At 42.8% G+C, this 12222-nt stretch overlaps 1 protein-coding gene across 2 annotated transcripts in view; it reads right to left on the bottom strand.

Annotated features, from left to right (window-relative positions):
- The window catches only part of CNIH3 (cornichon family AMPA receptor auxiliary protein 3), a 68722-nt gene that overhangs the window by 24468 nt on the left and 32032 nt on the right, over window positions 1-12222 (bottom strand). The window contains exons 2-3 of one of the 2 annotated variants that reach the window (XM_063290198.1): window positions 11119-11187; window positions 7136-7183 (exon numbers count right to left, since the gene is read on the bottom strand). In XM_063290198.1, the coding sequence (XP_063146268.1) occupies window positions 7136-7183; window positions 11119-11187 (117 nt within the window). The remainder of the gene's footprint in view (window positions 1-7135; window positions 7184-11118; window positions 11188-12222) is intronic. The other variant, XM_063290207.1, reaches the window with a different exon arrangement.

Raw genomic sequence — 12222 nt, 5'->3', positions numbered from 1 at the left:
TATGCACTGACAAGGGATGGGGGCGGAACTTGCTCACAGGCAATGCTTTTAAGTTTGTATTTGGTGCGCTTTTGCTCATTCTCAGCTTTCTCTGTATTTGCATACTATTCCTTTAATAAATCAGTTATCTTTAAGCCCGAGCTTGTGAGACTGAGTATTTGGGATTAGGCAACCATTACATAAAGCTGAGAATCATTTTAACCATATTCCGCTAGCCCCGTCCAATCGTTGGATAAGAGGGAACGCTAGCGATGACCGAACATCAGCTTCGCGCAAGTGAAGGGAGCGAGGAAGAGCAGGAGGCGGCAAGGATCCGGCCAGCTCTAACCTCGAGAGCGCAAAGAGCGGCACGTCGGGAGATGCGGGATGTCCAATTAGATGAGTTGCTGATATCCATGCAGGAGAGCCTCAGGAGTGAACACAAAACTGTAATGGAAAGAGCACCTGGGAGGGGGTCTCCACAATTATCCTGGGAGCCCGAAATTCCCTTGTCACCGAGGGTGGTGGTAACCAACCAACCCCTGGAAGAGCCGGTCACTCCTGCTCGTATGAGAGCATTAGAGGACAAAATGGATCTAATAGTGACAATCCTTAAGGATCTCCCCAGGGGTGCAGAGCCCACCCCGGAAGATTGGGAGGAAGAGCCGTCACAATACCCAAGGCATAGCACCCTGCCACCCAGGGGGAGAAGCAAGACTCGATCAACCCGTCAGGTGGGGGGGCACGAGGCAAGACCTCCTAGGGATCGGCCACCCATGGGAGCTCGGCGTACGCTGACATTCACGGAACCGCCACAGCCAGCTGAGCCGGTAAGAAACTTCCCACCGTTTGGAGTGAAGTTCGATGGGGATCCCACTACGCTCTCCTTCTTTATCACTAATGCTAAGAATTATATGGAGGATTGGGGCCGGAACCTTCGGTCAGAACATGGCAAAATCAATTTTATTACCAACAAACTGAGAGGGAGGGCAGCTGATTGGTATGTGCAATTGTGCCAGACCGAGGCAGCAGAGTTAGAGGACTTCGATGACTTTTTGTGGGCACTCAAACAGCATTTTGAAGACCCTTTAGCCCAAGAAACAGCTAAAAACGCCCTGAGGAAGCTCTACCAAGGGTCCCTCTCAGTTGCCAATTATGCGCTGGAATTTAAAGCGCTATCAGGGAAAGTAGAAGACTGGTCTGAGCCAACTTTAATTGAAATGTTTAAGCAAGGGCTAGAACCAGAAATTCTTCGTTGGGCACTAGGAAGAGACGATCCTAAAACGCTATACGGGTGGATCCAGTTGGCGGGCAGCGCAGAAAATGCCCTGCAAACCTATGCCCATACCAAAGAGCTTAGACAATCCCGACTTGCCAGAGGAGCGCGCACGACTGGACTTGCTAGCCGCCCCAAACCAAAAGCCTGGGAAGAGGAAAGGGAACGACAGTTCTCCAAAGGTCAATGCTTGAGATGTGGGAAGGAAGGGCATCGAGCCACGTCGTGCCCCAGACGCTGTCCAGAAGAACGACAGACGAAACCTGCAGTAAAGTCGCCTGCTCTACCACGGAAACTGAAAGCTGCCGTCGCAGAACTGAACCCACCAGAACTACCCTTCGGAGAAGAGGAAGAAGAGTTGCAATTCGAACAGCCAGCGGGAAAAGCCTACCACCTGCCCTGAAGGGCGCCCTAGGGCAGGTGGAAGAAACCGGGCGTAACCACGATTCGGTGAGTGGAAACTTCCCTACACTGACTGTAAAAGTTAAACTGGGATCAAAAACCAAAACTGTGGAAGTTTGGGCCATGCTCGACTCAGGCTGCTCCCGTTCCCTTATGCACCCTGATGTCGTAGCGGCTCTGGAACTACCCACGTTTCCTTTGCCAAGACCTATGATTTTCACCCAATTGGATGGAACTACGGCGGGAGGGAAAGCAGTCATTCATTCCACGGGGCTAGTCGCCTTGCAGATGGGATCCCATCAGGAAAAACTGCCCTTTGTTGTAGCTCCAATGGGGGGTCCTCTGGTTATATTAGGTATGCCTTGGTTTGTACAACAAAATCCTTTTATCAACTGGCTACATAGAACTGTGACTTTTGCGGATGGATTTTACAAGGTACCCGAAAAGGATCTACTGGAAGACATGGAGGGTGGAGGGGTAGCGTATACTACTGTACAAACGCTTCAACCGCTTGAGGGACTACCCAGTCAGTATCAGGATCTTGCTGAGGTATTTGGGGAAAAGGAAGCAGATCGCTTGCCACCCCACCGAAAAACGGACTGTGCCATTGAATTCTTACCAAATGTAAAGTTACCCCACCCAAAAATGTACCCCATGTCTCCCAAAGAGCTCACTACGCTAAGGGAGCTCATTGACAAAAACCTAGCTAGGGGTTTCATTGAGCCTGCTAACTCCCCGGTGGGAGCCCCTGTCCTATTCAGGCCAAAAAAGGATGGGTCATTAAGACTTTGTACCGATTTTCGCGGGCTCAATGCAGTCTCAATATTAAATAAATATCCTTTGCCCCTGATCAAAGATATGTTGTCACATCTGGCCAGAGGCAAAATCTTCTCAAAACTGGATTTGAGAGAAGCCTATTTTCGCATTCGTATAAGGGAAGGGGATGAGTGGAAAACAGCGTTTAACTGTCCTCTTGGGGCTTTCCAATACAAAGTCTTACCCTTTGGTTTATCGGGGGCACCTGGGGTTTTTATGCAACTTATCAATGAGGTCTTGCACAACCACCTATTTAAGGGGGTACTGGTATATTTGGATGATGTATTAATTTATACTGAAACCATGTCAGAACATATCCACTTGGTGCGTCAGGTGTTGGCTAAATTGAAAAAAGCAGAGTTGTATGCCAAACTATCAAAATGTGCCTTCCATCAGTCACAAATTGATTATCTAGGCTATCGAATTTCCGCTAAGGGCATTGAGATGGACCCTGCAAAAGTGGAAGCTATTGTGGCATGGGAGCCTCCCCACACCAGGAGACAATTACAAAGTTTCCTCGGATTCGCCAATTTTTATCGGGCATTTGCCCAAAATTTCGCGGAAATCACCCTCCCCCTTACTGAGCTGTTAAAAACCAAAGGACAGGGGGATACGCGACGTTCAAAGAACCCAGGAGCGCTCCTTAAATGGACTCCGACCTGTCAGCAGGCGTTCGAAGCGCTCAAACAAATCTTCACCACAGAGCCAATTTTACAGCATCCAGACCCCTCTAAACCATTCGTGGTACAAGTGGATGCTTCTGATTTTTCCATTGGAGCGCTCTTGCTACAATCTGACCACTCTGGCACCTTAAAACCCTGTGCTTACCTCTCCCGCAAATTCACCGAAACAGAGAGGAGATGGCATGTTTGGGAAAAAGAGGCTTTTGCTGTAAAAACTGCTTTAGAAACGTGGCGACACTTATTAGAAGGGACTTCCAACCCTTTTGAAGTCTGGACTGACCTCAAAAATCTGGAAGCCCTAAGCACCAGTCGCAAACTTAGCCCCAAACAGCTGCGCTGGGCTGAGTTTTTCAGCCGCTTTGACTTCACCCTTAAATTCATACCAGGCAAGAAGAACTTTTTAGCTGATGCACTCTCCCGCCGACCCCAAGATGCTGGCCCAGGGCCAACGGTCCAAGGAACCGTCTGGACCAAAAAACAATTAAGTTTGGCAGCGGTAACGCGCAGTCAGACGCGAGTGCAGCAAACACAACCTCCAGCCGCTCCACCCCCCAGCCGCTCGCCAGGCTTGTCAATTCCCTCAGATTTGCAACAACAGTTGCTTCTCCACCTTAAAACAGATACTTGGTTACAAGCTAATCGAAACACTCTAACTTTCACCGACGATCTTGCCTGGCACAACGATCGTCTCTATGTACCTGATGCTTTGCGAAAAACAATACTCCAGCGCTGCCACGATGACAAGCTGGCTGGACATTTTGGCTACTTAAAAACCCTTCACCTTGTTCGCCGGCAATTCTGGTGGCCAACATTGCTCAAAGACATTAAAACTTATGTCACATCGTGCCCTGTTGTGCAGCAACAAAGCGCAAAACGGGTAAACCTCACGGTCTCCTTCAACCAGTCGCCACCCCATCTGTCCCCTGGCAGGACATATCCATGGACTTTATCGTTGATCTACCCCCTAGTCAACGAAAAACAGTCATTTGGGTGGTCAAAGATTTTTTCTCGAAGCAAGCCCATTTCATCCCATGCGCGTCTATCCCCACCGCGCAACAGCTGGCACGCCTCTTCCTCGTCCACGTGTACCGCCTCCACGGTATCCCTGCCCGTTTGGTGAGTGACAGGGGCACACAATTTACGTCACAGTTCTGGCGGGCATTTTTGAAACTTCTAGGCACCAAACAAGCCCTATCCACCGCGTGGCATCCGCAGACGGACGGCTCTACAGAGGCGGTTAACTCTACACTGGAACAATATCTCCGAGCTTTTGTTAATTACCAGCAGGACAATTGGGTCGACTTACTCCCCTTTGCAGAAGTCGCCTATAACAATGCTGTTCATCAAAGCACTGGTCAGGTTCCTTTTAAAACAGTTTTTGGCCGCGATTTCGTTCCTATTCCTGACCTTCCCCATCCACAACCTCTGCCAGCTTCCCTCACTGACTGGGCCGACTCTCTCAAACACTCCTGGCTTAACATTCAACAAGCTCTCCTCCATGCCCAGACTACTTACAAACGCCATGCCGATGCCAAGCGCTCACCTGAACCATCGTTTACTATCGGGGATAAAGTCTACTTATCAACCAAATTTATCAAGTCCCCACAACCTTCCAAAAAAACTTGGCCCTAAGTTCGTGGGTCCTTTTCCAATTGTGGCACAAATTAACCCTGTTACTTTTAAACTTGCTTTGCCTCACAACCTCAAACGTTTACATCCTGTTTTCCATTGTAGTTTACTCAAGCCCTACCTGCCATCGGACCACTGGCATCCTCAACCCGTTCCACCACCTCCTCTCATGATTGATAACCAACAACACTTCGAGGTGACATCTATCCTGGACTCTCGCCGCCAGCGCTCCGCTTTGCAGTACCTCGTTCGTTGGAAACATTTCCCTCATCCTGAATGGGTCGCTGCTCCTGACGTACTTTCACCTCGCCTAATAGCCCAATTTCACTCTACCTATCCTGACAAACCTGCTCCATAGCATTCTTTTGGAGAGGGGGCGATATGTCATGTTACCCATTTCAATGTTCTGTTAACATTGTAACGTTTCACATGTCATCTTCTGTTCCGTGTTACTTCGCCCATGCAGGCTTTTTCCATTCCTCCGCCCTCCGTTGTTTTGAGGGTTTGGAATGTATGTTTGGGTTTGCGTGCCTGCTCAAGGTTACTTTCCCAGGCGCGTCTAACGGTTCCTAGCACCTGGGAGGGGGTATGCACTGACAAGGGATGGGGGCGGAACTTGCTCACAGGCAATGCTTTTAAGTTTGTATTTGGTGCGCTTTTGCTCATTCTCAGCTTTCTCTGTATTTGCATACTATTCCTTTAATAAATCAGTTATCTTTAAGCCCGAGCTTGTGAGACTGAGTATTTGGGATTAGGCAACCATTACAGATGGTGAGGGAGGCTAATTCCTAGGAAGAACACTTTTAAAAATTGGGATATTTAGCCTAAAGAAGAGAAAGCTAAGGAAACACATGGTAACAGAGGGTGTGGATTTATTCTTCATAGTGCCCAAGGGTATGAAAAGAATTACTGGTGGAAGCTTTACAGAGAGAGAGAGAGAGAGAGAGAAACTTGAAATAAGAAGTAATTTCCTGATTATGAGAGCCATTGAACAGTGGAACAGCCTACCTCCTGGAGTCATGAATTCTCCTTCACTGGAGATTTTCAAACAAAAATTGGACAGCCATTTGTCTGGAATGGACTAGAAGTTCTCCAAGATCCTTTCCAAGTTTATAATTCTTTGAGTCAGGGAAAGGAAAAATAGCCATGTTAAAGTCTTGCAGTTATGGATATATATCAAGGTGGCATGAGGAGCCTTATTATAATGAGGTCAGATACCTTCAGGAGCTGTTAAAAGCTGCACCTGCCCTAATTTATGTTTTATTAGTGCTGTATTCTAATTGCTCCCCAAAGCTCTGCTGCCACCATGAATTCCTCAGAATTGCTAAGTAGGCAAAAACAATTCCATTCAATTGCTTGTTGAATTATCCTGTTTTCCTTTCTTCCTAAAGCAAAAAATCTCCACTAAAAAGCAGCATATCTGCAAAGACAAGCTGCATTAACCAAGGAGTTTATGAAATGTATGCTATTCCTTATTCCTTTGAGTCTGTTGTTTCTGCAGTATAAAATTAGCCAAAAGATGCCATTTCTGCTATAAGCAAGGATATCTAGACTCAAAAGAAATTAAAGTCTGATGTCAGCAAGACATCTCCATGCATGACGCATATATTAATAAAATGATCATTGTCTGCTGCTAGCTTTATAAAAATTGGGTCACAGCTTAAAACCAGAAGGTTGCTGAGCAAATAACAGTAAAACTACCTTTAGAAGTGCTTCTGCCTTCATCTCAGAACTGAGGTGATTGTTGGTACCACCTGCAAGGAGGAGTAGCAGCTCAAGGCCCAATGAAAAAATGCTAGGAATTGAATCTCAGATTTTCTGCATGCAGAGTACAAGCCACTATGACACTATGCTTCTTCTTCAATAAACAGTGAATTCTACAGAATTTGAAAGATGACCAAGCAGATCGTGACACTCCAACAAGACCCTACTCTATTGATTAAATGGATATAAAAGATGTTGAGCATGTTTGTATACATCAGTCCAGTGATGAAGAATAAAGCTAAAAGAGACACATTCTAAAAAACAAAGGCATAAAAATGGATACTACTCATTTAACACTGAGGAAAAAGTCTGCTGTTATTTATAATGAAGGTAAAGCATTAATGCAGCCATGGCATCTCAGCCCCTTCAATCCACCCAGAAAGAGAACAGAGCACCTCGAAAGCAGACTTATCTAAATCCAACAGCCCCTTCCACACATAGAAAATGACCCCATAAAGGGGCATAAGCAGGGTGGTCTATGCCCAAGAAAAACATCTCAGAGGGGGCAAAGCGAGAATTTATTGCTACTCATATGAACATGATGGCTCAGTTCCCTTCAAGAAAACCAATTGGGATTAATTTTTACCTTTCTCAGAAGAAAGCAGATCCGTTCAATGTTTCTCAACCGCTCTCTCTGTCAAAGGAAAGAGTGGGAAAAGTTGGAGTGAAAGTGTACAATTTAAGACACCTAAAATTGAAGAAACAGTCTGAATCAACATTTATTTTAGCTGACCTCAGAAGAAGATCTACAATATACTAGACTGTGGTATAATTTGCATGATAATGCTTTAGTTATCTTCTGAGATCCTCTAAACATTTTTATTCATAACTTTAAGTTCAACTACTTCAATTAAATCGAATGTCTTCACTTTTGCCAAGGCAACAGAGGTTAGAGGCCCAAACCTGAACCGCAACTCCCAGCAGTATCATGCATGCTGGAAACTGTAGTTCACCAATAACTAGATAATTACAAATCTCCTACTGCAGCTTTAAATAGGAGCTGATTCCTAGAAATTAATGTAAGGGATAAAGTAAGGGACCCATAGTTTTGTGCTATGTAAGATGAGGCTGCTGCCACAGAGTGAAACTACTCTGGAAGAGAGAAATACATGATGCCACTAAAGAACATTATAAGATGGAAGCAAAGTGTGTGTTCTGTGCAGGGACACTTCTTTGCTTTATCTTTAGACATTGGCATAGACTTAAAGAACTACAACTCTTGTAAGTGTAAACTGGTGAAGTCTCAGTGAACATTTGAGTGTTGTTCACCAAGATCAAGGAAACCGTCACCAGCTCATCTTGGCATTTCAGCTGTATTATTGCCTTGTGTGATTTCTTTTTTAATTTAGTTATTTCACCATTCACCTTGTTTTGAAATATTCTTTCTCCATGTTTGTTTTTTATGTGTCTTATTCATGGAACATATCAGCTTACAACAGCAAGACACATCCTTCCAATTCATTATAAAAAGTGGTTTTGATTTTCTGCAGTAACTATCTTCCTACACTGTGAAAGTCCCATCTTATTTTCTGGAAATATGGTATATATGTAACAACCATCATTCTTGCATGATCAGCACATACTTTCATGCTGCCTTGAAGAAGCTAAGCTCTTAACCTTTAAAGGGAAAAATGCTTCCTTAGGATGAGCAGCTGGCTAAACCAGGGATCAACAAAAATTTGAAACAAGAAACTAGAAACAACCAAGCAGGTATTATAATTAATTATAATTATCATACAACATCTACAATCAGTCACATCTTAAATTGAATCACTTTGGGGCTGAGGTTTCAACAGAACTGTTTTCCCGTTATATATTTTGAGCAGATGCTACATAGCAAGCTGCAGGCTCCTATCTGTGAATGGGTTTACCATATTTATTTCTATAGAGGTACAGTCCTGTGCCCTACGGGAAAAAGTTGCAAGTCAGATCGCTTGCTTCACTTTAACAGATCCAAGGTGTAATCTCTGGCAATTTATGTTTGAAAAATCCAGTGACTGGGTGACTAAACACTGGGACTCCACAAAGCATTTGAAAGAGAGTGTTTTGCTAAGCACACCAGAAATTGCAAGGCCCCTCCTCCTCAAAATGTTAGAGCAGGCATTTCCTTTGGAAGGCTTGTTTAGCTCCTTTGAGGGTTTTCCCTGGTTGTCAGCATGTGTGAATGCATGCACAGCTGCTTCATTTCATTGGTAATTCCAGAGAAAAGTGTGCATTCTGCCTCTTAAGCCTTAAAGAGATACATCCTACAAAAAGTGACTTTAGTAATTGGAGCAGAAGCAATCTTTAGACAAGTGGGATCATTGCTCCCCTAAACACAAAGAAATGCTTTTAAGTAATGAGTTACAACTACCAGTTTATTGCCTACTGAAAATAGTAAGATGAAGTTTTTAAAAATATTAAAAAATAGTTTTGCATTCACTTCTCTGCACTTGGGTGTCGTGATTTGACCAAGAGTTCGAGAGGCTTTTAGACTTCATTGAGTTCCACATTTGTCTTTGGTGTGCCAGTACGTATATACTTCAAGAATCTCTGCCATGTGATATTGAGAAATCACAGAAACATGTTTTCCAAAAGACATACATGTTTTCTTTTCTGGATGGCTTTGGGTTCATCCTCACATCCTGCTTGCCATGGTACAAAGATGCTTAGTAACCATTTCTTGAGGGCATGTCCTCATGCTGTCACCTCCATCTAATTTCAAGCCTGCTGCTGAAACAGCCTAGAATCACCCTTAGTTCCAGTTTGGAAACAGCATTTTGTTTGTTCTTCCAGCAGAAAGCTCTGCATCCGAATAATCTAGCATCAGGAATGAGTCTGGGAATGATGTGGTCAAGGTTAGTGATTTGCTCATGTCCAATTGGCCCAACAAGCCTGTTCTCGAAACACCCTGTCCAGCTGCTGAGCAGTACCACACCTTCTGGTACTTCATGACTAGCACCTCTATAATCTATCCCATCCCACCCTTTAGCTTATGTTGGTTCCTGTGCTCTGGTGCCAGCATCAGAATGAACAGTGACATCCTCAGTCAGCAATGGGTGCTGCTGTTACCTATTTCTTCATGATGGGATTACTGCAGTAGGGAAGCATCACCCCTGTTCCTCCTACTACTGTGCTGCTTCTCTTAGTGACAGTAGCCTGGCAGGGCCAAGCTGCCAGCCTGAGATATTTACCAGAGTGTCTTTTTCAAGTGGAATATTCTCCAAAAGGAATGATGTCACAGACAAATTGGTATGCTAGACTAGAACTGAAATAACCACTTTCATTCTGAAACAGGTGACAGTTCTTGCAGTTCTTACACCCCAAATTAGAAAACTTTAGTTTCAGCTGGAGATTTTAGACTCCAGTTAGGTCAAACAAGCCAAGGGCAAACTATGGTCCCTGATCCTGTGTTGTGCATTAGAATTTAAACAAAACACAGTTTCCTGAATTCTAGGAAACAACGATTGCTTAAAAACAGAATATGGATGCTTCAAGTCTCCTTCTGGAGGCTCCAGAAGAAATTTAAGAATGCAAGATAGGTTCATGATTACTGTGAACATGGGACAGTGTCATCTGCATCTTTGTCCATTTATTGCATTTGCATTCCACTACAATCAAAAATTACTCTTGACCCCCTGAGCTGCTCCAAAACTTCCTGAATTGTATGCCACACTGGTAAGTGTTTCTCCCAATCCATAGCTGCAGACTGTCTTGCACTGCTATTAGTATCCATTCAAAAAATGCCAAGGTTCCCCATCACTTCCAAGCTACGGAATGTCTTCTCTATGGAACTGTGTGGAGCTACTATTACATTTATACCTTCTCTACATTTAGAAGGTCAGCTAATATACATTTCTTTAGCCATACTGAAGGATGTTAATGATTTTACTATATTTACATATTCTCACAATTAATATCATTTTGCCTTGTTTTTCTCTTTCCCTTTTTAATTTTTATTTCTGTATTTTTATGTTGTTAGCCACTTGTCAACATTCAATGAATAAAAAGTTGGTGTTCAATAATTAAGTTCATCCTGTAGGAAATCATGGTTTTATTTGACCTCTAAAGGAGTCCTTTCTCAGGATTTATTTCTTTATTTAGCTTTTCTCAGAGTTGCAAATAAGATAATGGGGCCACAAATCCTCCTTGAGAAGTATACCTATAAATTACTCATATCACTTCCATAGAAAGTATGTCTCTCTGAAAAGAATTACAGAGCATTCAGCTTTACCATTCAGCTTTTTACTTTAAAAAGCTTAGCCAATTATAGATTGCATGAATCAGCCTTTAGTTTATGAGGCTTTATTGCAGGATCTCTCATTTCTGAATCAGAAATAATTATGTCAAGACAAGGCTCACTACATTTACGTATTAAAATAAAAATCACTTATAGGCAGTTCTATAGACTAGACAGGGAAGTCAAAGACAATGGAAACTGAGTTGCATACTGTTGCCAAGAAAACTATATGGGCCTATCCATGAAGGCACAAGGAGTTGTATTTTTTAAAATGCTTATTTAAGACCGTATTTTCAAATTATAATTTTTATTAAATGTTAGTTATTATTTAACAGAAGAACAGTACTCACCGCATGTGTTGGGTTACACTGGTCTATAGGACTCTTGAAGTCTGTCTTTAACTCATCAAATGCAATTATCTACAAAAAGCAAAATTCAAACAGTTAGGCTACTTTCAAATTTATGCTTTTTAACCATTATTTATTCTCTCTTGCTGTGGTGAAAATTCCTCATTTTAACTTTAATAGTTTGATTTGGATTAGCTTCAAGGCAGCACACCATTATGCTGTCTGAATAAGCTATTTTTTTAGCCATAAAAATCTTACATATAAACAGAATAAACTGCTTTAATTCCAGTTTTATGGTTTAATATCAGTTGTTGACGACCGACAGGAAGCTCTGGCGTGGGCTGGTCCATGAAGTCACGAAGAGTCGGAAGCGACTAAACGAATAAACAACCATCAGTTTTCAGTTTGCTCAATATTGATTAATAGTTTAGGGTACCATAAATACAATATGCTTGTAAACTTGCATTAAATAGCAGCTTACTTGGACTTCTTGTCTGATAATATCCAGAACAGTGTCTTATTATTTTTTACTCACTGCAAAATAATTTGAATCCTGAGCATACAGCAGAACACTGCATTTACCTCCTAGGCCTTAAAGTTACTCTCTAGATTAGAGAATCTAATTTGCATAGATAGAGTGAGCATATCTGAGATAAAACTGGCTTTTGGTTGTACTTGTGGCTTATTGGCCAAAATGTAACAAAACTAACTGCTATGGCCCTTCTATTAGCAGGTATCAATGTGTGGAATCATTTTAACTAACGCTGGTAATCTAGTCCACACCTTTTATATCTAACTAAAAATTACACACAAAAGCCTCAACTGTCCATAGCCATGATGGGCAACAAAGGATTGTACCAATGGGAAGTCTAGGACAACCATGGAATACAGTAAGACCGTGACATGGAATGCAAGAGGTGTAAATGGTAAACAACATGAATTAACATATAAAATTAAAGAAAGGAAAATAGATATATTGTGTTATAAAACTAATAGAAAAAGGGAAGGATGTAATAAATCTAACTGAAGTTGGTTTGATCTTGGGGAGCAGGGTTGATGAATACAAGCAGGGAAGTGAAGGTGTAGATTTAATTATGAAAGAGTTAA

The sequence above is a fragment of the Candoia aspera genome, chromosome 1 (assembly GCF_035149785.1).
Source record: "Candoia aspera isolate rCanAsp1 chromosome 1, rCanAsp1.hap2, whole genome shotgun sequence".
Classification (NCBI taxonomy): Eukaryota; Metazoa; Chordata; class Lepidosauria; order Squamata; family Boidae; genus Candoia; species Candoia aspera.
The sequence above is the reverse complement of the archived record's forward strand: the minus strand, read 5'-3'. Positions and strand labels throughout refer to the sequence as shown.